Source organism: Dipodomys merriami, unplaced genomic scaffold (assembly GCF_024711535.1).
Source record: "Dipodomys merriami isolate MVZ:Mamm:240054 unplaced genomic scaffold, mDipMer1.0.p SCAF_19, whole genome shotgun sequence".
Taxonomy (NCBI): domain Eukaryota; kingdom Metazoa; phylum Chordata; class Mammalia; order Rodentia; family Heteromyidae; genus Dipodomys; species Dipodomys merriami.
In genome coordinates this window covers 21594045-21622035 of record NW_027203270.1, presented here as the reverse complement: position 1 = coordinate 21622035, position 27991 = coordinate 21594045, and the positions used below count along the sequence as shown (strand labels likewise).

The 27991-nt window shown below is 36.8% G+C and overlaps 1 protein-coding gene across 1 annotated transcript in view; it reads right to left on the bottom strand.

Annotated features, from left to right (window-relative positions):
- The window catches only part of Efcab13 (EF-hand calcium binding domain 13), a 90994-nt gene that overhangs the window by 59147 nt on the left and 3856 nt on the right, over positions 1-27991 (bottom strand). The window contains exons 4-14 of the mRNA XM_070026907.1: positions 26526-26640; positions 23987-24037; positions 23182-23309; positions 21693-21772; positions 20474-20617; positions 17874-17948; positions 16907-17050; positions 11142-11213; positions 9133-9609; positions 3483-3626; positions 2302-2442 (exon numbers count right to left, since the gene is read on the bottom strand). Of these exons, the coding sequence (XP_069883008.1) occupies positions 2302-2442; positions 3483-3626; positions 9133-9609; positions 11142-11213; positions 16907-17050; positions 17874-17948; positions 20474-20617; positions 21693-21772; positions 23182-23309; positions 23987-24037; positions 26526-26640 (1571 nt within the window). The remainder of the gene's footprint in view (positions 1-2301; positions 2443-3482; positions 3627-9132; positions 9610-11141; positions 11214-16906; positions 17051-17873; positions 17949-20473; positions 20618-21692; positions 21773-23181; positions 23310-23986; positions 24038-26525; positions 26641-27991) is intronic.

The following is a 27991-nucleotide window of genomic DNA, read 5'->3' as shown; positions in this document are numbered from 1 at the left end:
GCTCAGAAATAAATCATATTTCTTTTTCATATTTCTGAATAACCAAAAATAATTTTATAGATTAAGATAATGGACTTTAGGCTTATTTCTCAACTTCCATCAATCAAGAGAAACTATATGTCTATATTCCTAAAATATAGTATAAAGACATAGCCCCAGATTAAACTAAGAGGTACATTTCAGTCCTAATTTAGTCTTTAATTTTAAAAATTCTGTACCTGTTAAGTGTAAAGACTTTTGTCAGTTTCCAATGATTATATCACTCTAATGCTTAACAAATATTTATGCCCATATTTTATACAAGAACACACAAATACCAGATTAGTGTGTCAAAGGGCAATCACAAAAGAGAAAAGTAGCTTTTCTTCCCTATTTGAGAAAAAGAAGCTTACTCCCCAAATTTTAAATTACCGTAAGCTGTGACCAAAAACTAAAACAAAGTATTGCCAGCAAAATACATTTCCAATATATAAAAGACTATTATAGGCCAGGCGCTGATGGCTCACGCCTGTAATCCTAGCTACTCAGGAGGCTGAGATCTGAGGATCGCGGTTCAAAGCCAGCCCGGGCAGGAGAGACCGTGAGACTCTTATCTCCAATAAACCAAAAAACCGGAAGTGGCACTGTAGTTCAAGTGGTAGAGCGCTCGCCTTGAGCTGAAGAGCTGAGGGACAGCACCCAAGCCCAGAGTTCAAGCCCCACGACCGACCAAAAAAAAAAAAAAAAAGACTATTATATATGACTTACTTATATAGCTACAATTAATAATGTTTTTTTGGAGGAGGTTATTTGTGTGTGTGTGTGTGTGTGTGCGCGCGTGTGTGTGTGTGTGTGCGCGCGCGTGTGTGTGTGTGTGTGTGTGTGTGTGTGTGTGTGCACGCGCGCGCGCACGCTAGTCTTGAGGTTTGAACCCAGGGCTTGCATGCTGTCTCCGAGCTTACTTGATCTGCAGCTTCACTTCAGGTTTTTTGGTGTTTAACTGGAAATAAAGTCTCATGGGCTTTCCTTTCTGGACTGGCTTTGAACTGTGATCCTCAGATCTCAGTCTCCTGTATAGCGTAAGCCACCCAAGCTACTATGGGTTTTAAATGAACACAAGTTTTCCAATACTATATTATACAGTAAAATTACACATGTCTATTGTTATGTTTTGTCATACTTCTTTTAGTAGCACTTTTCCTAACTACAAAGACTTTGCTCCTGAATCTATAAGTTATCCCAAGTAATGCAATTATAAAATTTCAATAGTCTTTTAACAATTCCTGGTCACCCACTCTATGTTTTCTGGGATAAGCCATTTTCAAAAGGTGACATAATATATAGCCTGAATGGACTCAATGAATATTAATACATTGATATTAATATTTTTCTATAGACCAGTCAAACAATCTGAACTTTCTTTAATTTTCATGTATATATAGACATTTTAACCATGTTGGAACACTATCTAATTGAGACCTGACACTAAAACTAGTAGAAGAAAAAAACAAAGGAAAAGCTCCCCGACATTTGTCTAGGCAGGAGTTTCTTAGGTAGAACCCCAAGCCACAATCAACTTAAGGAAAAAAATAGATGAGTGGGACTGTATCAAACTAAGAGGCTTCTTCAGATAAGAAAAAAATTAGAATGAGGAGACAATTCATGAATTGGGAGAAAATAGTTGCAAATTATATACCAAGTAATGAGCTAGAATCTAAAATATATAAAAAAACTCAAACTACTTAATAGCAAGAAAACACCCTTAAATTGGGCAAAAGTCTTGAACATTTCTCAAAAGAAGACATACTGCTGGGTGCCAGTGGCTCACACCTGTAATCCTACCTACTCAGGAGACTGAGATCTGAGGATGGCGGTTCAAAGCCAGCCCGGGCAGGAAACTCCATGACACTCTTATTTACAATAAACCTTCAGAAAATTGGAACTGGTAGGTGCTGTGGCTCTAGCAGTAGAGCACTAGCCTTGAGCTGAAGAGATGAGCGACAGCACCTAGGCCCAGAGTTCAAGCCCAACTACCAACAACAACAACAAAAAAGAAGGAGGAGGGGGAGGGAGGAGAAGGAGGAGGAGAAGGAGAAGAAGGTGACATACTAATTACTAAAATGTTCAATATTTCTAATAAGGAGAAGGAGACGGAGAAGAAGAAGGTGACATACTAATTACTAAAATGTTCAATATTTCTAATCACAAAAAATGCAAATTAAACCCACAATGAAATAGCACTTCATATTTGTTAGACTGGCTATCATCAAAAGCAGAATATAAAATTACATCATGTGCCTCTTAACTTTAGGTAATACTCACCAACTTTTGCTAGCTTCAGTTCATCTAGAAAGTTATCTTTTTTAAAATTACTATTCACATTTGACAAAGTATTCCACTGATCAGAAATATTCATCAGCTCCTGGCTGAGATTCTGAATATTTTCAGTAACACGAGGCAATTCTAAATAATGGATAAAAACATAAGTTTTACAACATGCTTATATAAGAAGTCAAAATGTAAACTGTTATTTAGAATAGTCAAGAATTAAGAATTTTGTAGTTAAGAATAACAATAGCATAAGTGAATACCCAACTTTCAAGTATCAAAACAATAAAACATTTAACACAATTTTAATATATCTTTGAGGATTCTAAAATATGTCAAGAAAATAGCGTTTTCTCCATTTCTTCCTCCCAAAATCTTCTCTGCCTCCTTCCTCCCCTTAAATCTAACACTGCAGACAAGACAAAGCTTTGCTTTATTAGAATTTCAATAGAAAATCTTGTGTTTTAAATAGAAGAGATAAATTATCTTATTAAAAGTTTATGAAAGATCCCTGTGCTATATAAAAAATGGACTCTCTGGAAGATAAGGCAGAAAAACCTGCAGTGACCTGCTGTGACAGAGATGGCAATCAGGAGAACTGAACAAATTCAGCGTATATTTTGAAAGAATTTAATGATGAATTGAAAAAGAAGAAAAATATACAAAAATATATATCTTGTATCCTGACTTCTACCTGGTCAGCTAGCAAGGTCACAAACCCTACTTTCTTTCTTTTTTAACATTTTCCCAGAAAATTTCCCAGAGCATTTTGTGTTACACATGTGAGGACTTTTGTGCTATTTTATTTAATTAACCTTAATAGACATTTTTTCTGACAAAAACCAATTAAAAAATCATTATTCAGGGGCTGGGAAGGTGGCTTAGTGGTAGAGCCCTTGCCTTGCATGCATGAGGCCCTGGATTCAATTCCTCAGCACCACATAAGCAAAAAGAAAAAGCCAGAAGTGGCGTTATGGCTCAAGTGGTAGAGTGCTAGCCTTGAGCTGAAGAGCTGAAGGACAGCGCTCAGGCCCAGAGTTCAGGCCCCACAACCGGACCCAAAAAAAAAAAAAAAAGAAAAAAGAAAAGAAAAAAATCATTATTCAAAGGAAAATAACAAACTGACACATGTGCTAGATGTGTTATCACAATTGCCTGAAAATGTTAACACTTACTATCAGCTTCAGTCAATTCCACAGGCTTTTCCACTTCTGGCTTAGGGAGGTGAATTCCAAACTCTTCAAGAGAAGTATTTACATCCTCACTGTCAACTTTTTCATCTTCAAATTTTTTAACAGCATTAGTGCCATTAGTCAGTACTAAAATAAAGCAGCATACTTGTATTAAATGTAAATCAATCTGGTGCCAGCAGTAACAAAAATAGAAATCATTTCAGAAATGTTATATATATATATATATATATATATATATAATTTTTTTTATTGTAAAGATACTATACAGAGGGTTACAGTTACATGAGTGAGGTAATGAGTACACTTCCTCTTGAACATTGTTACCCCCTCCATTGTTTTCCCCCTACCATCCCCTCCCTCCCTCCCTTCCCCGAGGTTCTTTTTTTTTTTTGATTGTGATTAAGTGAGAAATGTTATATATTAAAAGCACATAGCCATCATGATTAATAATAGTGAAGATCAGTATGTATCAAAATCAGTCAAAATATTTGTATCTTTTCTCTATAGTTTCTATGCCTAAAATGCACTGATAATATCACAACTAAAAATATATTAAAAATATGAAAAATTCCTAGCTAATTCAACAAATTGAACTCCCTGGTAGTTTATTTTTCATTAGCAGGAAATCTTCAATCTCTGATAACAAGCTGAAATACCAGTCTGTGGATATATGTAAATTCACTCCTTGGTAAATCCCTTTATTTTATCTCTTGTAGATATACATATTATTACTTAGAAACAATGAAAAACCCATGAAATTCTTATTTTCAATTAACTAGCCAAAAACACAAGTGGAGGCATACATAGCTCAGTGATAGAGCATCATGAATTGAAGCCGCTCCTCCAAAAGCTATGCCACAAAGTTTCAGAAGGTGTCCTTTCTACTCTTCACAAGAACAGCAATATAACAGTGACTGAGTTGGTAAGTGATTTAATTCATAGGGAAGCATTGAAGAAGTAGATTTGTTTATATTACCTTCAAGAAATTGACACTTAAGTACTTAAGCTACATGCCAAATGTAGCTTCATCTAGGTATAAAAGGAAGTCTCTTTACTTTTGGATTAATTTTTTTCTTATCTGGAAAATCTTTAGGGAAATCTTTTATCATAGAAATAAACAGAAGAAAGCATAATAGCAAGACAATATCTTTCCTTTCTTATTGTAAGCCTTCCGGGAAATTTTTGAGTTATTTGTATAAAAGTAATCATTGCAAGCAAAAGCTGGATTCTGATGATAGTTGCACAATTTACTAAAAATCAGTGAATAGGTAAGTTATGTAAATTACACTTAAATAAAGCTTTTTAAATGTTCTAAAATGAAAGCCATGCCAGTATTTCATTCAAACAGGTTTTATTTTCAAATAAATCAATCACCTATCAAATCTTAATCAATATGGCTAATTACATATTGGATCACCTCACTATTATTAGCATTACTAAATATTTATGTACTGGCTTTTAGTTCATAAAATTCAGATGAGACAGCAGGTTCGCTATTATTACTCTGACATACCAAGATTTTTTTTTTTTTTGGTTGGTCGTGGGGCCTGGACTCTGGACCTGGGCACTGTCCCTAAGCTCTTCAGCTCAAGGCTAGCACTGTACCACTTAAGCCACAGCGCCACGTCCAGCTTTTTCTGTTTATGTGGTACTGAGGAATCGAACCCAGGGCCTCATGCTTGGGAGGCAAGCACTCTACCACTGAGCCACCTTCCCAGCCCCCCAAGATTTTTTTTAAAGTAGCATTTTACTTGCCTATGAATCACAGGAGTTTTAAATAGCTGTCCAAATTGAACTTTATTCTTCCCAACCTAACTATTCTTTCCTTCAAATCATTTTAAAGCAAGTTTCCTACCTACCATCATATTCATGAAAATTTGTTCCTTGGAGAAAGTTGTAATAAAGTCATCTAAATTCACCAACTCATTTTCTATAAAAATAGAGTAATACATTATATTTTCCATTATAATTTGTATAAACAACAAATTCACATGAAAAACCATTTGATTTTTCATTTCATTATCTTATTTCTCCTTCATATACTTTCTCCTAAGAGGAGTCTTTCTAAATTAGGTCAGTTCCTTTTTTTTCAGCAATGACTGAGGCATGTTAGTGCTAAACATAAATGATACAAAAATAAGTAAGGCACAGACTCTACTTTTTCAGAGTCCAGAATGCTAACTATTACATGATGGAACCTGATAAGACTCTGCTTTTTCAATATCAATAGATGAAAATAATTCAGGTAGATACTAAGTTCTTGATAGGTATGAGTAAAAGAAAAGGTTTTCTGTATAGACAATGAAAAGGCTCAGGAGTCTATTTCATGCCAGCATGGAAATCCATACACTATCAATATGCTATCTCTTAAGACACCTTGACAACATTAACCAGCCCTTACTAGGTCTCTCCTATCTATTTTTAGATATAAACCTTCCACAGTAATCACACCAATTCTGAAAAGTAACAAAAGGGATTCAATAATTCTTGTTGTTTGTCATGGGGCTTGAACTCTGGGCCTGGGCTCTGACCCTCAGTTCTTCAGCTCAAGGCTAGTACTCTACCACTTGAGCCACAGTGCCACTTCCAGTTTTCTGAGTGCTTTATTGGAGATAAGAGTCTCAAAGGCTTTCCTGCTCAGGCTGGCTTTGAACTGTGATCTTCAGATCTCAGCCTCCTGAGTAGCTAGGATTACAGGCATGAGCTACTGGTGCCCAGCAAGATTCAATAATTTTATTAGCACCCTCTGTCTCGTGTGTGTGTGTGTGTGTGTGTGTGTGTGTGTGTGTGTGTGTGTGTAATTTTATTAGCACCCTCTGTCTCGTGTGTGTGTGTGTGTGTGTGTGTGTGTGTGTGTGTTGCCAGTCCTGGGGCTTGAACTCAGGGCCTGGGCATTGTCCCTGAGCTTCTTTTGCTCAATGCTAGCACTCTACCACTAGAGTCATAGCTCTACCTCTGGCTTTTTCTGTGTATGTGATACTGAGGAATCAAACCCAGGGCTTCATGCACTCTACCACTAAGCCACATTCCCAGCCTCTCTATATATTTTCAAACTTTTTCTATTTTTCTTAGCTGAGAAATTGTATTGATTCTGAGTCATTCTTTTCCAAAAATACGTTCTCTTCCTTCTCTTCAACTGAGTTTTTGCAATGAATAATTCTTTTTTTTTTTTTTTTTTTGCCACAGCGCCACTTCCGGCTTTTTTCTTTTTGCTTATGTGGTGCTGAGGAATCGAACCCAGGGCCTCATGCATGCAAGGCAAGCGTTTTACCACTGAGCCACCTTCCCAGCCCCTGCAATGAATAATTCTAAGTTATTGATAAAAAAACAATTTCCCTCATATACAAACTCTCACAAAAACAAACCTCCTTAGAGACAATCTCTAAACCTCCCTAGAGATACTATCTTGAACTTAGACTAATAACTGGAATATGTCATTTAACATCTAGATTTAACATCTTGATTATCACTAACTCTAAATTCCCTCCAATTCTTTCTCCCAGAATCTCTAGGAACTTGATTCAATTTTTTTCTCTTGATGTAATAGAAGATTGAATTCAGGGCATCTCACTCACTCTACAAGTATTCTCCCATTTGAGCCACATTTCCAGGTCTTGATAAAAGGGCTTTTTGTTTTGTTTTGTTCTGTTGTGGTATGGTTTGGTTTTTGTGTTTTCTACTAGGGCTTGAACTCTACACACTTGCAATCTTGCTCAGCTTGCCTCTGACTGACACTCTTATCACTTGAGCTATGCCTCCAACTTGGCCTTTTGCTTGTTAATTGGAATCTGTTGAGTGGCTGGGATTACAGGCATAAATCAAAAGCACTTAAATTGATTAGAGATTTTTATACATCTTGGATGCTAGAAAGATAGGAAGAGTCTTACTGGAACAACTTTGTGCTATGAAAAGCCTGTATATTCTAAAACTAGCCCATCTGAATGGTCAGTCTTGCTGGTTTGATTTTGTTTGTCTTTTACTATTTTCCATTTTTATTTTTTGTTTGCCAGTCCTGGGGCTTGAACTCAGGGCCTGGACACTGAGCTTGAGCTTCTTTTGCTCAAGGCTAGCACTCTACCACTTGAGCCACAGTACCACTTCCGGTTTTTTCTGGTTATACGGTATTGAGGAATTGAATCCAGGGCTTCATGCATGCTAGACAAGCACTCAACAACTAAGCCATATTCCCAGCGCTCTTTTCCATTTTGATGTTTTTTCTTAATCGTCTTCAGAATGACACATTCTAAAGATATTAACATGAGGAAAATAAGGAGCATGTGGCAATATGTTTAACTATATTATCAAATGTTATGAGTGCAAAGTAATTTATTAAGATGAAAGGCTAGTGTTTTTCAATATAAATCATTGACATGGTCATATTTTATAAATGCCCAATTATCATCAATTGGTTTGGAGAACTGATATCAAATAACTTATTTTATACTTCTCTGTATAAAGAAGGTGGCTCAGTGGTAGAATGCTTGCCTTGCATGCATGAAGCCCTGGGTTCGATTCCTCAGTACCACATAAGCAGAAAAAGCTGGACGTGGCACTGTGGCTCAAGTGGTAGGGTGCTAGCCCTGAGCTGAAGAGATGAGGGACAGTGCCCAGGACCAGAGTTCAGGCCCCATGACTGACAAAAAAAAAAAAAGAATGTAAGTATGGTAGTAGTAGCTGACATCATTTGGTTTTAGCAAAACCGGGTAGCTATCACTTTCTTCTGAAGGCCACTTCTACCTACTGGCTAAATGTCCACTAATCTATGGTTTTCTGTCCATCCAGGGCTTACTGTTTCTTATTGAAACACAAAGATCCCTGAGAAATAGGAGACTTAGAGTAATAACACCAACTCAATAAAAAAATAAGAATGAATAGCCCTAACCTTCCCTACCTTCTTTATTCAACTATGTTATTTGGACTATGTATCAGTGGTACTAATGACTACTTTTTCACTAAACACTCATTTTTAACTCTTACATTAAGTACTAAATGAAAATTTTAAATGTTATGAAATTTCTTTAACAAGACTAGTACTCTTTCCATTAATAGTAAGTTACTTAGGTAATTTCATCAAGAGACTCTAGCAAGTGTTTAACTAGTTCCCATATGCAGTACTTTTGTGTTAGGAGTAGCGTAGAAGGGGAGTACATTCATTTATATGAAAAAATCATTACTCATCTTTGAGTAAGACTATAAATGCTTACAGACCTTAAATATATAGTATTGTTTTCTCATAATATTTTCCACCCATAGGGGACAATATCTAAAGTACTATGAATATCATTTAAAACATGAAACTATAAAGAAATATTTCATGAACTTCTTCCACACTTTTTAAAATGAATTATAAATATTCATAAATGAAAACAAGCCCTCTACTTTCTAGGAAACTCGAATAAGCTTCTCAAAGTTAAATTCTTCTCTACCCACCACCCCCTAAAAAAAATGGGGCATCTGGCAAGGAACTAACATCAAAACCACAAGATAATATTTATTGGTCTACTGCATCAAAAGTGGTGGTTAGTCAGAGAATTAACAGTAGAGATGCTTACAACTATCAAATGACTACTCATTTCTATGATGACTAACGAACTCAAGGACCTAAATTCTGATTTACATGCATAGTACTGACCCAGAGTATTAACTGCAGGTTTTTCCTTAAATGAAATCTGTTTTAGAAGGGTAGAATGCCTTATCCTAGCTGGTTTCTGAGGTTTGGAGATGTTAGTAATATCACTTTTTTCCAGAAACTTATTGAGGCTTGTATTACTCCTCAAGCTTTGTGATTTAGATTTTGAGTCAGAAGTTTCTTCATTCTCTGAATGTTTTCTTAAGTCTGTTTCATGTTTTGAATATGGTTCCTGGACTTCTACATGACTGCTGTCAACCACATCTGAAAACTTCCTTGGCTGCAAAGAAACTTTTGGTTCTTTATATTCAGAGTCATCTTTCTCCAAAACATTAGTAAAAGATTGGAAGCTTTTCTCCAACTTTTTTAATAATGAAGATTCAGATGGTCTTGATGAACTTGATTTCTTCTTATATGGAGCTATATATGATAACCTTTTGTTTGTACCAGTTTCTTTCAAGCCTGAATCTTCCACAGGTGCTAAGGAAAAGAAACATATTCAATTATTTCATTTACTTGTACAATTTGTACTCTATTTCAAAAAAATAACTAAATCTTCATAAAAGCCATTCAAGAAATAGAAGTTGCTTAAATATGTAAAATAAAATTTAAAAAGTTGAAATTTTTCATCAATTAACTACTGACTGGGATAAACAGTCTGATAGTTCCTTATATTTCAATGCTTTCATCCAAAGCTATTTAAAGTTATAGTGAATCTACAATGGTTGCAGTATATTGTTATATTAAATTTTTATCTTTCTAATTTAGCCACTAAAAGGGGGATCAAGGAGAAGGATATTTTTAATAAGGTTAATAAAATGATAATTCTTAAAATTATAGGCATAGGTAATTGACTGAATGATACGAGGAGGTGTTAAGAATGGTATGCAGAGCAATAAGAAGAGATTTTTTTAATGTATCTATTAGTGAAGAAAAACTAAATGATGAATAAAAATAACTGAAATTTTATTAAAAGATTAATATAAGGATATCAGAATATCTTACAGATTATAAGTGAAATACTATTATCTCCTTAGTTTACTATCTTGTTTTAAAGTTGAATTATCTCTTGATGTGTTAAGAACAAAATAAAAGAAAAAGGATGAAAGTCATATTATAAATCAACTTTTTTGTTAGTCATGGGGCTTGAACTCTGGGCCAGAGAGCTATCCCTCAGCTCTTCAGCTCAAGGTGAGTGCTCTACCACTTGAGCTACAGCACCACTTCCGGTTTTCTGAGTGTTTATTGGAGATAAGAGTTTCATGGACTTTCCTGCCTGGACTGGCTTTGAACCGCAATCCCCAGATCTCAGCCTCCTGAGTAGCTAGGATTACAAGCGTGAGCCACCCGTGCCCGGCTTATAAATCAACTTTTTAAAAAAGTGTTACATTAAATTTTTATCTCCATGATTTATAAGTTAGAAAAAAAGGATTCAAAACAGATTTCAAAATATATTATAAAGCCAGATACTGGTGGCCTACTGTAATCTGTAATCACTGAGGTTCACAGTTTACAGCCCTCTGATGCAGGAAAGCCTGTGAGAATCTTATCTCCAATCAATTGGCAAAGAGCCAGGAGTAGTTTAAGTAGAGCTCAAGAGCTCCACTAGTCTTGAACAAAAAAGCTCAGGGACAGAGCCCAGGCTCTGAGTTTATGCCCCAATAGTGGCACACAAAATAATAATAACAGGGGCTGGGAAGGTGGCTCAGTGGTAGAACGCTTGCCTTGCATGCTTAAGGCCCTGGGTTCAATTCCTCAGCACCACATAAGAAAAAAGAAAAAAGCCGGAAGTGGCACTGTGGCTCAAGTGGTAGAGCACTAGCCTTGAGCTGAAGAGCTAAGGGACAGCGCCCAGGCCCAGAGTTCAGGCCCCACGACCGGACCCCCCCAAAAAAAAAATAATAATAAAATAATAACAACCCATACTATAAGATAAAACCTATAGTTTTAGGACTTAAAGACAATTTGACTTTTAAAGACAAAACTTGCTATCACAGCAAGAGCTCTCTTACAAACATCTTCATAGAGTTGTTGGAGTTCACCCAAAGTAAACACAATATCTCCAATATCCACCATCTGATTGCCTGTAATAGAAAGAGTAATTTCAAGCACTGCATTTACTTTTTAACAGTTATAGCTGCAGTCTTGTTCTAATATGAAAAAGTACAGAAATGTATGGAATAGAGGCCAGCTGTTATGAGTTTTAAATGATATCTGAAATTGTGAATTAATAGCTCAATTCAGACCTTTAAATTACTACAAAGCAAGTATACACTTGAACCAATCAGAAAAGTGTGAGACCAAATGGATGCCAAATTGTCTTCTACTTAGGAACTGCTTCCTACAGTCTGGTTTCTTATTTCCTTAGAGTTTATCCTCATTCTGTTGTTGATTATGGTTCTCTCATCTCCCTATCTCCCAAGTGGATTCCTGGTTCTTACTGCAGTGATTCCATATCAAATTCCTAGAACACAGACTTGAAGGCTTCAGCCTCCAGAGGTCTGAAATTTGATAACTCAAATATAATTAGTTGAATCATATATTAATCAATGAAGAAAGTTAACTTCAAAGCCACTTCCAGTTTTTTCTGGTAGTTAATTGGAGATAAGAGTCTCACAGACTTTCCTGCCTAAGCTGAATTACGATCCTCAAATATCATTTTCCTGAGTAGCTAGGTATGAGGCACTGGCACCTGACTTTCCCCTGGATTCTTGATCTCATATTATCACCTTATACAGGTACTACCTGTATTTTATTGCTTACCTCAACCAATGATCCCTATCACTTTCTCTTAGGTTCCACCAATCTCCTTCCTACACTACTGAGCAGATTACCATATACCAAATTCCTATTGTTTTCATCTATAGCTTACTTTTCATTACCCTTTTGTTCAATCTCTTTGTTTTCCTATGGGGTTTAATGAGCATAGTCAAACATACCTATTAGATGATTTTCATAGTTAAAAGACAAGTACATTCTTATGAGAAATGTTTCCTCAAGTTAAAGCCAAGTTATTAATGTGGTAAAAAGAAGAAAAAGTGGAGTAAGATGTTAGACTTACTAATCAACAAATGTTTACTAAGTAGTTACTAGGTAGGATAAGAAGTGTCATAAGGAAAAAAAAGAAGTGTCATAGGTTTTAAGCATACAATATCAAGTCAAAGTAGACTTCATATATTCCTATGTGGTATTTAGTCTCAATTATGATAAAAACACTAAGAAACAATTCAATCCTTTATGTACATGTATGAAAGTGGTTATGATTGGTTTGGGATACAGGAGGAAGAGTTATAGGAGTGATTCTGAACAAAATATATTGTGTGCATAAAAGTACACATCAAAATGAAACCCTCTTCTGCAACTGATGCCAATTTTAAAATTCTAGCCATGCGCCGATAACTCATGCTTGTAATCCTAGCTCCTCAGGAAGCTGAGATCTGAGAATCTCTGTTCAAAGCCAGCCCACGCAGGAAAATTGATGACATTCTTATTAACCACCAGAAAACAGGAAGTATTGCTGTGGTTCAAAGTGATAGAGTGCTAGCCTTGAGCAAAAAAAACTCAAGGACATGGGCTGGGAAGGTGGCTCAGTGGTAGAGCGCTTGCCTTGCATGCACAAGGCCCTGGGTTCGATTCCTCAGCACCACATAAGCAAAAAGAAAAAAAATGGAAGTGGCGCTGTGGTTCAAGTGGTAGAGGCTAGCCTTGAGCTGAAGAGCTAAGGGACAGCACCCAGACCCAGAGTTCAGGCCCACAACTAGACCCAAAAAAAAAAAAAAAAAAAAAAAGCTCAAGGACAGCTCCCAGGTCCTGAGTTCAAGGCCCATGACTGAGAAAAAAAATCTAAATACAAATTGTAACTATGATGAGCATTGTAAAGTGCATAACATAACAATGTGAACTTGTGTCAGGCACTGGTGGCCTATGCCTGTAATCTTAGTCATTCAGGAGGCTGAGATCAGAGGATTGCAGTTTGAAGCCAGCCAGGGCAAGAAAAATCTATGAGACTCTTTTTTTTTTTTTGGGGGGGGGGGGGTCCGGTCATGGGGCCTGAACTCTGGGCCTGGGCGCTGTCCCTCAGCTCTTCAGCTCAAGGTTAGCGCTCTACCACTTGAGCCACAGCGCCACTTCCGGCTTTTTTTCTTTTTGCTTATGTGGTGCTGAGGAATCGAACCCAGGGCCTCATGCATGCAAGGCAAGCACTCTACCACTGAGCAACCTTCCCAGCCCATATGAGACTCTTATCTCTGATAAACTACCAAAAAAAGCCAGAAGTGGAGCTGTAGCTCAAGTAGCAGAGTACTATCCCTGAGCAAAAATACCTCACAGTCAGCACCCAGACCCTGAGTTCAAGCCCCAGGACTGGCACCAAAAAACAAAACAAAACAAAAAGAATGTGAACTCGTCCAAGAGATCAGAGGAAACATGTCTAGAAGTATAGACAGAGCTTATTTCTAAAGTATAAATAGGAATTAATTAGGAGGAATGTTCATAGAAAAGAACATATATAATGTCTATTGGGCAGAGTGAGGTCTAGTTGAAAGTAAAAAGGCACAGGAAGCAAGGGAGAAATGTGCTCTGGAATAAAACTGAACATCTGAAGGAAGGCTAGATCATACAAAACCTTGTATACCACCTTATGGGTTCTTGGGCACAAGGATTGTTATTTGGTTTTATGCAAGGAGAGTAACAATTATTAGATCTATGTTTTGCACCATTTTTTTACAATTAAAGGGGATAGATACTTGTCCGGTTAAACTGCAATGGTTCCAAGGAAAGGTTATGTTAACTAGAACTAAGGTGGGAAAATAGAAACAGAAAGATATAAGAGGAGTTTAAAAGAAGAGAACTTTCTAGTGATAACATGAAGAGAAGAAAGAAATGGAGTTGTCAGAAATGATTCTGATGTTTCTTTCCTCACCTTTCCTGAGCCTGTTCACAGTGACAATCACTGTGATAGATGTTTATGTCTAATTCCTAAATCATCCTATGAGGTTGGTATCCTTTGTCCAATCAACTTCACCAAAGAAGTAAGCCGGAAAGCAAGATTATATAATGGCTTCACGTATAATTTCTCTTCTTAACCTAGCCAAGGCATGCCTTAGAGACCGTTTACTGAACTGGGCACCTGTAGTTCACACCTGTAATCCCAGCTACTCAGGAGGGAGGCTGAGATCTGAGGATTGTGGTTCAAAGCCAACCCCAGGCAGGAAATCTGTGAAGACTCGTTTCCAATTAACCACTAGAAAACTGGAAATGGTGCTATGGCTCAAATGGTAGAGTGCTAGCCTTGAGCACAAAGAGGCTCAGGGACAGTGCCCAGGCCCTGATTTCAAGCCCCATGAGTAACAACAAGACTGTTTGCTGTATGCCTTAACTCCAGTATATCCCTCCACTCATATCTACCATACTAAAGCCCAACCTAAAAGAATTCTGTGCAGACTTTGTCTATCTCCACACCACGTTAGTGCCCAATGCCCCCTACAAAGCCATGGCTAAAGAATGAAAAGAAAAAGAAATATTAAAGCCAACTAGAACAGATGTTATATCCAATTACTTTTCTGCCATATTTATATAAACTGTTACCTCAGCCTAAAATTTCTTTCTTTTCCTCTGGCACCACCTTCATCCAATTAACCCCTAGCTAGTTCTTCAAGATCTAATTCAGATTGCACCTTTGCTGATAATCTTTCCCTGTTTCTTCCAATATGCAAAAGCAGCCTGCATACACTCCAGTACTTGCCACAGAATATTATAATTTTCTGGAAAGCAGTGTAGAGGTTCCTCCAAAGACTAAACATAGAGCTCCCCTATGACCCAGCAATCCCACTTCTGGGCATTTACCCAAATGACCACAAACAAGGCCATACTAAAGTTACCAGCACAACCATGCTTATTGCAGTATTATTTACCATAGCTAAGATATGCAACCAACCCATATGCCCCTCAGTAGATGAATGGATCAAGAAAATGTAGCATATATATACACAATGGAATTCTATGCTTCCATCAGAAAGAATGACATCACCCCATTCATAAGGAAATGGAAAGACTTGGGAAAATTCAAATTAAGTGAAGTAAGCCAAACCCAAAGAAACATAGATTCCATGGTTTCCCTCATTTGTAATAATTAGTTTATGTCTAGGATAATCTAGTAGATGCACAGAATAGCTCAATAGCTAGGACATTTGACTATATAAAATGATGCTAAGTGAAATCAACTCCAAGACATGAAAACAAGAGGTTTTTCTTGGTGGTTGTTATTTTTAATGTACTATGTAATTTCTTTTTTCTTTTGTGTTTTTTTCCCGATGGTTTATCCCCTGTTGTCACTATATTTGATTTTGGTGCCCTGGGTATTATATACACATTTATCTGAATTAGGGAAAGGAAGGGGAACAACAAAATGGTGAGACAAAGGACATAGGGCAAACCAAGGCAACAGTAATATTCACAAGACAATATGCTGGAAATTAATTGTACAACTGGGTGGGGGGAAACAAGGAGGAGGAAAGTAGGAGAAAAATAGGGAGATGGTAACAAGTTTGACAAGAAATGTACTCACTACCTTATGTATGTAACTGTAACATCACCTTAACAATAAAATTAAATTTAAAAAAATAAATAATTTTTAGCCGGGTGCCGGTGGCTCACGCCTGTAATCCTAGCTACTCAGGAGGCTGAGATCTGAGGATCACGGTTCAAAGCCAGCCCCGGCAGGAAACTCCATGAGACTCATCTCCAATAAACCACCAGAAAACCAGAAGTGGCGCTGTAGTTCAAGTGGTAGAGTGCTTGCCTTGAGCTGAAGAGCGCAGGGACAGGGCCCAAGCCCAGAGTTCAAGCCCCATGACCAAAATAAATAAATAAATAATTTTCTTAATTGACTCTTTCCACATAAGGATGGGAGCTCTCCTAAAACAAGAACTGTTTTTTCATCTTCATTTCCCCTATTATAGATTATGGCATAGTAAATATTAAATGACCATCAGAATCATTAAATGAATGAATGGCCAACCTCTAATCGATCCATTAGTGATTATTAGTAGGTCATCCCATGGTCAAATGTAAACACATAAGAAAAATATTTGCTAAATGTATCTATAATGTTTTTTTCTATAATGTGTTAAAGTTGTCTATATTGAACAGAGAGTAACTATACACTAGAACAACATCTTTAAATCAAAATAACATAATAAAACTGAGAAGTCAAGAAATTTCAACATCCTAACTTGGGAAGCCAAGGCCCTTTTTTTGATACTATAAGAAACTGCCCTTCTATAAAGGTAAGAAATGACTATTAGGAGAGATGAGGATGAATTTTCTTTTAAATCTATTGCACTCTTTGACTTTTGCCAAACATAAGATGATTTTAGAAGTTTCTCATTTAAGTTTTTCTAGATTTTCCTTACTATAAACACTGATAAGCCAGGCCCCAGTGGCTCACACCTGTAATCCTAGCTACCCAGGAGGCTGAGATCTGAGGATGGCAGTTCAAAGCCAGTCTGGGCAAGGAAGTCAGTGAGACTCAACTCCAATAAACCACCAGAAAACTGGAAGTGGCACTGTGGCTCAAGTGGTAGAGCACTTGCCTTGAGCTGAAGAGCTGAGGGACAGCACCCAAGCCCAGAGTTCAAGCCCCACTACCAAAAACAACAACAACAACAAAAAACACTGATAAGCTATGGCAGTGGCAACAGGTAAGAATCAAGGAGGAAAAGACATTGAAGTAAAGGAAGAATCACAAAAAGTTATATTCAAAATTGAAATAACTCACGGTCTATATAAGTATATTTTAACACATCATGAACTGTTTCTGGACTTGTATGAATATCCAGACTATCCAAAACAGCATCCACTTCATCAGTGGCAACTCGACCACCTTTCATTTTGGAAAAAATCTTCAAGGCATTCTGGAATGCTAAAACAAACAAACATACATACCATGAGAATCAAAAACCTTTCCTGATTTTGTGTCAACCAATACTTACGAAATAATATTACACAGGCATGGGGATTTTCAAAATGTCTAACGACAACAAAGTTTTTGCACAATTCTGGCCACATTTCTTTTTTTGGGGGGAGGGTCCGGTTGTGGAGCCTGAACTCTGGGCCTGGGCGCTGTCCCTCAGCTCTTAAGCTCAAGGCTAGCACTCTATCACTTGAGCCACAGCACCACTTCTGGCTTTTTTCTTTTTGCTTATGTGGTGCTAAGGAATCGAACCCAGGGCCTCAGGCATGCAAGGCAAGTGCTCTACCACTGAGCCAATTTCCCAGCCCCTCTGGCCACATTTCTTACATAAATTCTAATTCTTGCCTTATTGCTGCTAAAGTAATAGTAACCATCACTGGTATTTATTGAATACTGATCATTAGTTAAGCTCTGTACTATCTCATTTATTCTTCACAATAGAGTTATAAAGTAGAAAAGACATAAGCTAATATATCAATCTCACCCTAAAATTAACTATTATCAATATCATTCAAGTGTATACTTTTGAAGAATATTATTTATTTATTAACTTACTTACTTATTTATTGCTAGTCCTGGGCTTGAACTCAGGGCATGGGCCTGACCCTAAGCCTCTCTGTGCTCAAGGCTAGTAGTGCTCTACCATTGAGCCACAGCACCACTTCTGGCTTCCTCTGTTTATGTGGTACTGAGGAATCGAGCCCAGGGCTTCATGCTTGCTAGGCAGGCACTGTACCAGTGAGACACATTTCCAGCCCAGAATATCACTTACCTAGATCCTGAGAAACCATACTGGAAACACTATGCAAAGCTTTCAGGAAATTTGAAAGCTCCAACATTCCATTAACTGTAAAAATGGTTCAGAAACAGAAGGGAAAAAAGTCCATCAGCAAAATAGGTCAGTGGACTCACCAAGAACGTAAGTCAAAAACAGCAAGCTAAGCATGTAAATAGAATCCACTGATACTATAATATCTCTCCTTAAATAAGTACACATAATATTGTGCTATATTAAAACATTATTTACCAAAACCCCCCATTTTTAATGTAAAATTTAATGGCAGAGAAAAAATAATGGCCACTGTTTTGTAAAAGATTTTTTTAAAGAAATCTATGTTGTACAAATAATGATTTAATCAGAAATTTTGTTTGACTTGAATAAAGACTTGAAAATCAGAGTGGTGTTTAGAATTATAAATGAAAATACCATCTTTAATAACTAGAACTGAAAATCCTGACTCACAAGATCAACCAAAGCACAGAATCAGGGTTTACAAATCTCATTTTCTAAACAAACATAAATAAACATCTCAATTTTTCAATTTTCCTCAAGTTATGATTTTGGTTTTCTTTTTGGGGGGGGGAGGTCCAGTTGTGGGGCCTGAACTCTGGGCCTGGGCGCTGTCCCTCAGCTCTTCAGCTCAAGGCTAGCCCTCTACCACTTGAGCCACAGCGCCACTTCCGGCTTTTTTCTTTCTGCTTATGTGGTGCTGAGGAATCGAACCCAGGGCCTCGTGCATGCAAGGCAAGCGCTCTACCACTGAACCACCTTCCCAGCCCCTGATTTTAGTTTTCTTAAGAAATTTTTCATTTTAAGCAAATGAGGCTAACTTTGACAGGGTTTGCACCACTGATACTATCTATGTCAAGAATAAAATAAATCCACATTTTTATTAAATGTTATCTGAACAGACATATAACATGTAAATGCTTCCAGCTGTCAGCAGTCTTCTTCTATCGGAAGACAAAATGACAGTTTGTCAAGTTATCCATCTCCAAAGGTCTTCAGCATAACAACTTGAAATTGGGCTCTCCTTTATATCAAAAACATTGAAACATTTTCCATGTTAATCAATTTCTTTGACTTCTTTTCTGACTTCCTTGTGATTTGGGGGTTATGTAAAAAGAACTTTGCACCTTTTTTAATGCTACAGATAGAAACTATCACGAGAAATTATCACTATCTCACTACAATCATTAACAGCATCATAGTCAAAAAACAAGTACTACTAGAACTAATAGGCATCCAGAGGTTCCTCTACTTAAATACCTAAAGAAATACAGTTACTAACTTTTCTCTCCTTTAAAATGTTTTTCAATTCAGGCACTGGTGAATCAAGCCTGTATTTCTTTCTTTTTTTCTTTCTTTCTTTTTTTTTGGGGTCCGGTTGTGGGGCCTGAACTCTGGGCCTGGGCGCTGTCCCTCAGCTCTTCAGCTCAAGGCTAGCACTCTACCACTTGAGCCACGCGCCACTTCTGTTTTTTTTTTCTTTTTGCTTATGTGGTGCTGAGGAATTGAACTCAGGGCCTCAGGCATGCAAGGCAAGTGCTCTACCACTGAGGCACCTTCCCAGCCCCTCAAGCCTGTATTTCTAACTACTCAGGAGAAGGTAATCCAGAGGATTGTGATTCAAAGCCAACCCAGGCAGAAAAATTGATGTGACTCTGTATCCAAAATAACTAGCAAGTCATGCTGAGTCAGGCACCAGTGGCTCATGCCTATAACCCTAGCTACTCAGGAGGCTGAGACCTAAGGATTGCAACTCAAAGCCATCCTGTGCAGAAAAGATCCCATGAGATTCTTTATCTCCAATAAAAACCACTCAAAAATCAGAAGTGTCACTGTGGCTCAAGTGGTAGAGTGCTAGCCTTGAGCACAAAGAGACTCAGGGACAGCACCCAGGCCTGAGTGCAAGCCCCATAATGGACAAAGAGAAAAAAGAAAAAAAAAAAGAAGTCAGGCTGGTAGAATGCAAGCAAGCAAGGAAGCATGCCAGGTGAGCATAAATGCTTGAATTCAACCACTGGTACCAGAAAAGAAAAAAAAAACATTTTAATACCAAGAATTCTGGATTTTACAGACATTTAGTTTCAATTTCCTTTCTTTTATCCAAGCTACAAAAGTAAATCAACATTTTCAGGTCATATGAATAAGGTCTTTCCAAACAAGTACAAGCTGCATACTTGCTAAACATTCTTGTATGGCATTAAAAGATAATGTGTGTGTTTTAAGAAAATCCAAGTCTCGAACTTTCTATATCGGTGAAAATTATTGTCAAGGTCCTACTTTTCCTTTTGGGTGGTTGAGTCAGATATTACCACATTATTAAATAACATTATGTAACTAAACAATGATTTGTACAAGTCAATGATGAGAATATATCACAACCCAACCTAGTAGTCAATCTAATTGTATAACCCAAAGCTCAGTTTTTAATATCATTGCCAGAAACAATGTGCTTATAAACATAGGACAAAAATGATGCTTTGTTTAAAATTATAGGATTATATAATTTTCAATTAATCTCACAAATATAACTTATTTTCATGTTTTCAAGACCCTTAAACCAATAATGAAAACATAATACTTACCATCAATATCAATAGCCTTTAGTGCCCGTCGTATTTCTGAGTCATTCATGGAAATCTTTAAAGTGTTTAGGACCATTGGCAGATCATTCACATAAATCTTACCACCTCGAACTTTACCAAAAATTTTGCAGGCTTTATGAATTGCTGTATACATATCACAAAACATTGAGTTAATACAAAGGAATAACTGTTGCTACTACCCTCACCTGCTCATAAAACAATAATCATTAAAAGAAGAAAGGGGAGTAAGTTTCTGTTTTCTAGACTGTCTACTTTAAAATCTATCTGATAATTTATTTTTTATGTCAGGAGCCAGTGAGAAAAGTCAGAAAAGTCATGCAGGGGTCACACAGGAAAGACAACTTTTCCTACAACTAGGAAACCCTTCCTATGTGGTCTTTTAACACTCATTGTGCATCTCAGCCAAAACTCTTGGCAGTCACCTGCTTCTAAGAAGGAAAAAATTCCATTTCCCTAATTTCCAGAGCTATTTTAGAATAGATTCTTGAAAAACATTTGGTGAAATGATTTTGGTTTAGTTCAATTACAATTACATTTTTATTTTCAGAAAAGATAAATAGTCATATAAGGTGGCAGAGACAGATGGCCATGAGTTCTAAGTCTTCATCCAGTTGGATGCTAAAGATACCTAATATGAAGACCATAGAGAAAAATCACTCCAAAATACAAAGTAGAAGAGCACATTATGGGGAAGTCAATGCCAAGAAGGAGTAGAAGGTGACATAAGCTCTGATATTAAGCTACCAAGGTCTATGTTCCCATGAAACCAGGGACTTGAGTGCTTACTAGTTTATCCATTATGTACAATCTCAGCTTTAAAAAAATAAGCAAACATGTTGCTCTACAAGTGTGTCTGAGGATATTGTATTTTCCAATCCTACCAATACTATGAAGCAATGTATGAAACATCAGCTTTTGTTTCCTCATGGCCAACAATATTTCCATAGTATTCATGTAATATTATTAAACTACTGGGATACCAGTAAACTACTGGGAGTAGAGGACTGCTGAAACATCACATAATCAAGAAACATTCCAGGAATTCTAGAACCTCTAAACCAGGAGTAAAGACACAGGTCTATAATCTCAGCCAGCCTGGGCTACCTATTGAGAGATTCTATCAAAAGAAGGAAGGAAGAAAAGGAGAGAGGGAGGAAAGGGGAGGGAGAGAAGGATTGATTCTAGAGCCTCCTATTACCATTTAAATCTTCTTTGACAGGTACTTCAGGTACTTCTTCATATAGTGTCATGTAGAGATTAGATAATGACTCCTTTCTCCTTTCAAAGAAATGGCCATGTTAGAAAGCAGCAAAGAAAATATTTTAAATCTTAATGAAAAATATTGACAAACCTATCAATAACCTGAAGTTCATAAGAACCTTCTCCCAAAGAAATTTCAAGTGATAAGGAGTTCCATATTCTTCACTCCTGAATTCCTACTTTATTTTTTTAGACAATGCATCTGTATGGGGTAGAATCTATTCTAGTGAGTAAACAAGTGCCTACAATTTACCCCTTGTTGTCCGATTTCCCTACTCAATACAAGCTACAGCAATTCAAAGAAAGTTACTATAAGTTAAATAAAAAGATCTTGAAACAACCAAAGAAGTCCAGATTCTATCACCTTTCACTAAAAAGTCTCAAATAAAATGATTCATCTGATGCTATAATAGGTAAACAATTGAAATCATGTAAGAATTCACAAAAAGCCATGTGCCAGTGGCTCATGCCTGTACTCCTAGTCACTCAGAAGGAGACAGGAAGGACTGTGGTTAGAGGCCAGCTCTGGCAAAAGTTCTCAAGACCCCACACCTCAACCAATACCTAGATACAATCCTATGAACCTATCATCCTAGCTACTTAGAAAGCTAAGATCAAGAGGATTGTGGTTCTAGACCAGCCCAACCCCACCCCCAAAAAATGTTTGTGAAAGTCCTTCTCAAAAGAAAAAAACTTGATGGGGTGGCATATGCAAGTCATCCCAGTTACAGCAGCAAGTATAAAATAGGATGAATGTGGTCCAAGCCAGCATGGTAGAGGAGGGAGAATCAAAGTCTCAAACATAACCAGGGCAAAAGGGCTAAAGGCATGCTCCAAAATGTAGAGCCAGCCAGGTGCCTATGGCTCACATCTGTAATCCTAGCTACTCAGGAGGCTAAGAGCTGAGAATCATGGTTCAAAGCCAGCCCAAGCAGGAAAGCCTATGAGATTCTTATCTCTAATTAAGAAGAGGTGGAGTAGAACTATGGCTCAAATGGTAGAGCACCAGCTTTGAACAAAAAGGCTAAGGGATAGTACCTAGGCCATGAATTCAAGCTCCAGTACCAGTGCGAAGAAAAAATAAATAAAAAGTAGAGCACCTGCCTAGCAAGTGTAAAAACTCTGAGTTCAGATCCAGAAATGTCTTTTAAAAAATTCATGTAGAACAAAATTGTTATACAGAAGTAGAACATGAGACCCAAAATAGGAAGTAAACTTTACAAGTGAGCAAACTACAAGGTGAGATCAATTGGAAGCCAATTCCATGTAGAGTGTTCTTACCTCTCTACATAGTCCTTTCTATCTACATAGTCTCTTAATTCATACAAATAATTTGACATTCTGTAAGTAAAAGGGATAAATACCACTGGAGAAAATCCCAACTTTGGGCCCAATATTCAAAGAACAGAATACAAAGATTTAAATACCAAGTACTTGTGGAAGATTTACGAGGAGGTAAGGAAGGCTTGGGAGCAACAAGCTGATCTGGCAATTTGCATGAAGTACTTTCTTTCCCGGTCATCTCCTTTGATGGCTTCAGAGAAGGAGAGGCAATCTAGAGAAAAATGCAAGTATGCTTGTGCCTGAGATCACAGTGGGAATCCACCATCCTTGGACAGTAGTCATTCTTTGGGTCTTTACTTAGTTATTCATCTGATGAAACTGTTTTTTGTAATTAAACTACTTTTTTATACACTGAAATTTAAAATAAGCTATATACAATGCTCATTTGCAGCATCGTTTTTCTTAAATTGACAGCTGAGTATCATCTAATTAAAAACATGTCCCTTCATAATAATGAATTTTACAGAAGCAAGAGATGATTCTGCACCCAGACTAGGCTATTGGTTCTAACAGCACATGCAAAATAATGTAGCAAAATATCACAGTTATTTAAATGATTGCAGGTAATTTTGTTTCATTTGATTTGTTTTATTTGCTTATTTATTTTATTTATCCACTTAACATTGCATATATAAACATGATTCAAAAATGTACAAACAGCTAGGTAGAGAGAAAAGTACCACTTTAGAAAATGGTGACTCTACTTAGATGTGTCTTTAATTTTACATGGAACCTAGAGCCTTGAATTTTATAGACTCTACAGACTGTGGACAGAAAATTTTCAAGTAACTGAAGAATGTCAAGAATTGATATTGAAATCTCATGTAAAGCCAAAATCTTCAAAAAGCAATGCATTCAGCAAGAATAGGCTAGATTAAACAAACTCACCTCCAATTTAGGAATACGAAGAGCAACCTCTCTCTGTGTCCCAACTCCGAGCTATTAAAAAATAAAAAAGAGAAAAAGGGTTACTATCCCTGATTAGTTATAAGCATATATTGAATTCATATATATATATACTAAATACATGGTCCAGGAAAATAACTCAAAAAGTCATTTTAAGTGGTCCCAGATTTGTTCATGACAAAAGCAAATGCAAATTCCTCTTGAAAAAAAAATCTCTTAGCGGAAGAAAAAAACACCAGATTCCCACAAATGTAGATCAACAATATATGAAAGAATGAATAAAACATACAAAACACTCAGGGATACAAGTTAACATGGATAAGAACCATATAAAACTCCAAGTAAGATTTAGTCCACCTGACCCACTCAGAGACTCCATATAATTAGTTTATCAGATATTGGTCTGGAAATGGAAAATGAGCAAAGAACATAGTACATAAGTCAGACATATATTTATAGATTCATTGAAAATACTGAATGCTGAAATCCCATGTAAATCCCATTCAATTCATTAAAATCTCAATGGCTAGGTTAAAGTTGCAGATTAAATTTAGCTGAATAAATAAACTATAAAATGAGTTTAAAAATACCAAAACCGCCGGGCACTAGTGGTTCATGCCTGTAATCCCAGCTACTCAGGAGGCTGAGATATGAGGATCATGGTTCAAAGCCAGTCCCGGACAGGAAAGGCCTTAAGACTCTTATCTCCAATAAACCACCGGAAAACCAGAAGTGGTGCTGTAGCCCAAGTGGTAGAGTGCTAGCCTTGAGCTGAAGAGCTGAGGGACAGCTCCCAAGCCCAGAGTTCAAGCCCCATAACTGACATACATACATACATACATACATACATAAATTTTTTTAAAATACCAAAACCAATATAAAGAGAGAAATGGATGAAGCAATGTTGCAGTGGGTAGTGTTCTCCAACAGCTTGATTCACGGGGCAGCACTACTGGGAAGCATTGGAACCTTTGAGACCAAATGGGAGGTCCCTATGACGCTGGGGAGTGACTTTGAAGAGGACTAGGAGATCCCTCATATCTTCTTGTCATGCTCGATACTTCTTGGCTCATAAAGCAGGAGGAAGTTTGCTCTGCCATGTGCTCCTGCTATGATGGCCTGCCAAAAAATGGAGCCATTGATCTTGGACTGGAACCTCCAGAACTATGAGCCAAAATAAAGCTTTCCTCCTTATGAAGTAATTGCCCCAGGTATTTTATGGCAGAAGCTAATACAGAACAGAAAGTTCTGCTACACATCTAAAAGAAAAGAACAATAGAGATTGAGGGGGAAGAAATAATCTAAAAAATAATGTATCAAAATGTTCCACAGTTGAAGAAAGATATTGATTCTCAGATTCAGGAAGCACACAAACATTAATACAAGAGAAATTAAAACAAATATATACCAAACATCAAAATATATACCACTATATCACAATGAATGTAGTAGATGGAATAGCGCATCCACTCCAATAATACCTACAACTAGGAAATGGAAACTGTTATTACAATCAAGTTAACAATCACAAGATGAGATACCCAAGGACAGATGTGTTTATAATAAGGAAAAATGTTGGCAGACAGCACAGTAGAATATATGTGGGAAAAGAGAGAAAAGAATGTAAATCTAAGAAAGAATTCCTCGTCCTTTTCACAGAAAAAGGAAAACCAGCCAGGTGCGATGGTATAGTCCTAGGCACTCAGGAAGGCTGAGTAGAGGAGGATAATCTGAGTCTAGAAGTTTGGTGGCACCTTGAGCAACATAGAAAAATTGTGTGAAAGGAAGAAATACAGAAGGGAAGAAGGGAGGGAGGAAGAAAGGAAAGGAAGGAAGGAAGGAAGGAAGGAAGGAAGGAAGGAAGGAAGGGAGGGAGGGAGGGAGGGAGGGAGGGAGGGATGGATGGAAGATAGGTTTGAACAAAAATGTACACTAGATTCAGGGCACCATCATCAAATACAGTGAAAATAGGTGTTATACCGTAGGGGAGGGACATACAAAAACAAAAACAAAAAAATCACATGGGGTTCATTTCGCTTAACATCATCTTATGTGGTCAGATGTACATAGCTTTTCACCTTTTCTGCTTGTCCCAGACATATACTAATTATAATCCCTGTTTTCACTGTATTTGATGTTAGTGCCCTGCATCTTGTATATACACATCTCTAATTTGAGGAGGGGAAGGGAAAAAACACAATGCTTAAATAGGATACAGGTTGACGCATTGTAACAATGAGATGTACAAGACACTATGTTGAAATGAACTTTACAATTTAGGTGGGGGAGTTGTAGTTGTGGAGGTGGGAGGCAAGGGATGGTAGGGGAAAAACAAAGGAGGAGGCAACAATGCTTGATAGGAAATGTACTCATTACCTTGCTCATGTAACTGTAACCCCTCTGTACAGTATTTTTACAATTAAAAAAGTATAAAAATAAAAAATAAAAAATGTACACAAATATTTTAAGATCTAAGCACAACATTTGAAGGAGAAAGGAAAATTTCTAAATCTTAATTTACCTCAGATTTTCTACTATGCAGGTGTACTTGTAAAATTTTCTTTTTCTTGACTGTTTTCCCTCCTGAAAAATCAGAGGATTTTTCTTCTCTACTTAGGAATACTGATGTTTCATACCTAAATGGCACAAAAATTTGAGTAATTCTTGAGTTTTCCTTGTTTTTTCTTTTCAACTCAATTATGAAAATTTTCAAATATATATAAAAGCAGACAGAACGATATTGTTTTATCTTTATTTACTCATCACTCAGCTTCACTAATGACCAGTTTCATTCCACCTATATCTTTATCCCTGTCCTTTATCATTTTGAGGCAAATCTCATAACCATATTTTTCATCTGTAAAGATTTTAATACACATCTCTAGAAGGCTTTTTTAAATATCTTAAATACCTCATGACACTTAAATAAATTAATAGGAATTTTAATTACCACCAGATACTTAATCAATGTTCAAGTTTCCAGCTATCAAATGCCAGAAAATGTTTTGACATTTTGCACCAGATTCAATAACTTTTCCATAACACACTTCACTGGTTGGTCTTTTAAGTCACTTTTCATCTATATTGTTTCTCCTTCTATGTTATTATTTTTATTATCAGGTTATCTGTACTATAGATTTTTCCAATGTGGGTTTTGTTGACAATTTCATCGTGGTTTTAAGATTCTAGCTGAGTCCTGGCGGCTCACGCCTATAATCCTAGCTACTCAGGGGGCTGAGATCTGAGGAACATGGTTCAAAGCCAGCCCAGGCAAGAAAGTCCGTAAGACCCCAGGCAAGAAAGTCCATGAAACCAATAAACCACTAGAAAACCAGAAGTGGTGCTATGGCTCAAGTGGTAGAGCATTTGCCTTGAGCTGAAGAGCTGAGGGACTGTGCTCAGGCCCAGAGTTCAAGCCCCACAACCAACAAAAAAAAAAATTCTAAAGAGTTGTCTGGTTAGTTAACCATTTTATATCCCTTACCCACTCACAGATATACCTATAGACATTGAGTCTCAAGCTTATTCAAGACTTTCACTGTATTACCTGACTTTTGATCTTTTATCTGTTTTAAAGTATAATTACATTTTTAAATTATAAACTGCTTCAAACATTTTATGGGATAGGAGTAGTTTTATACCAAAACTTATTATTTATTACATAAATCATGAATAAATAAAAACATACTTCCTTTATCTCATTCCTTTGCATCTCTCAGGATGCTAACCTATTTTGAACAATGCTAAAGAAAAAAGATGAGGAGAAATTTCCAATAATTCCAGTCTCCTTCTTAGTTAACAAGCCATGAAACTGGTATTTATTTAGGAAAAAAAATGAGATAAATCCTGAATTCTTTCCAAAAACTTTTTTATCAATATTTTATATTTAGCCTAGGTATTAATGAAATGCTATAATTTCTTCTAAAACTTAAAAAGTGGTAATCAGGCCATATAATTCATGGGGAAAAAAAACCCTGACATGAGAAT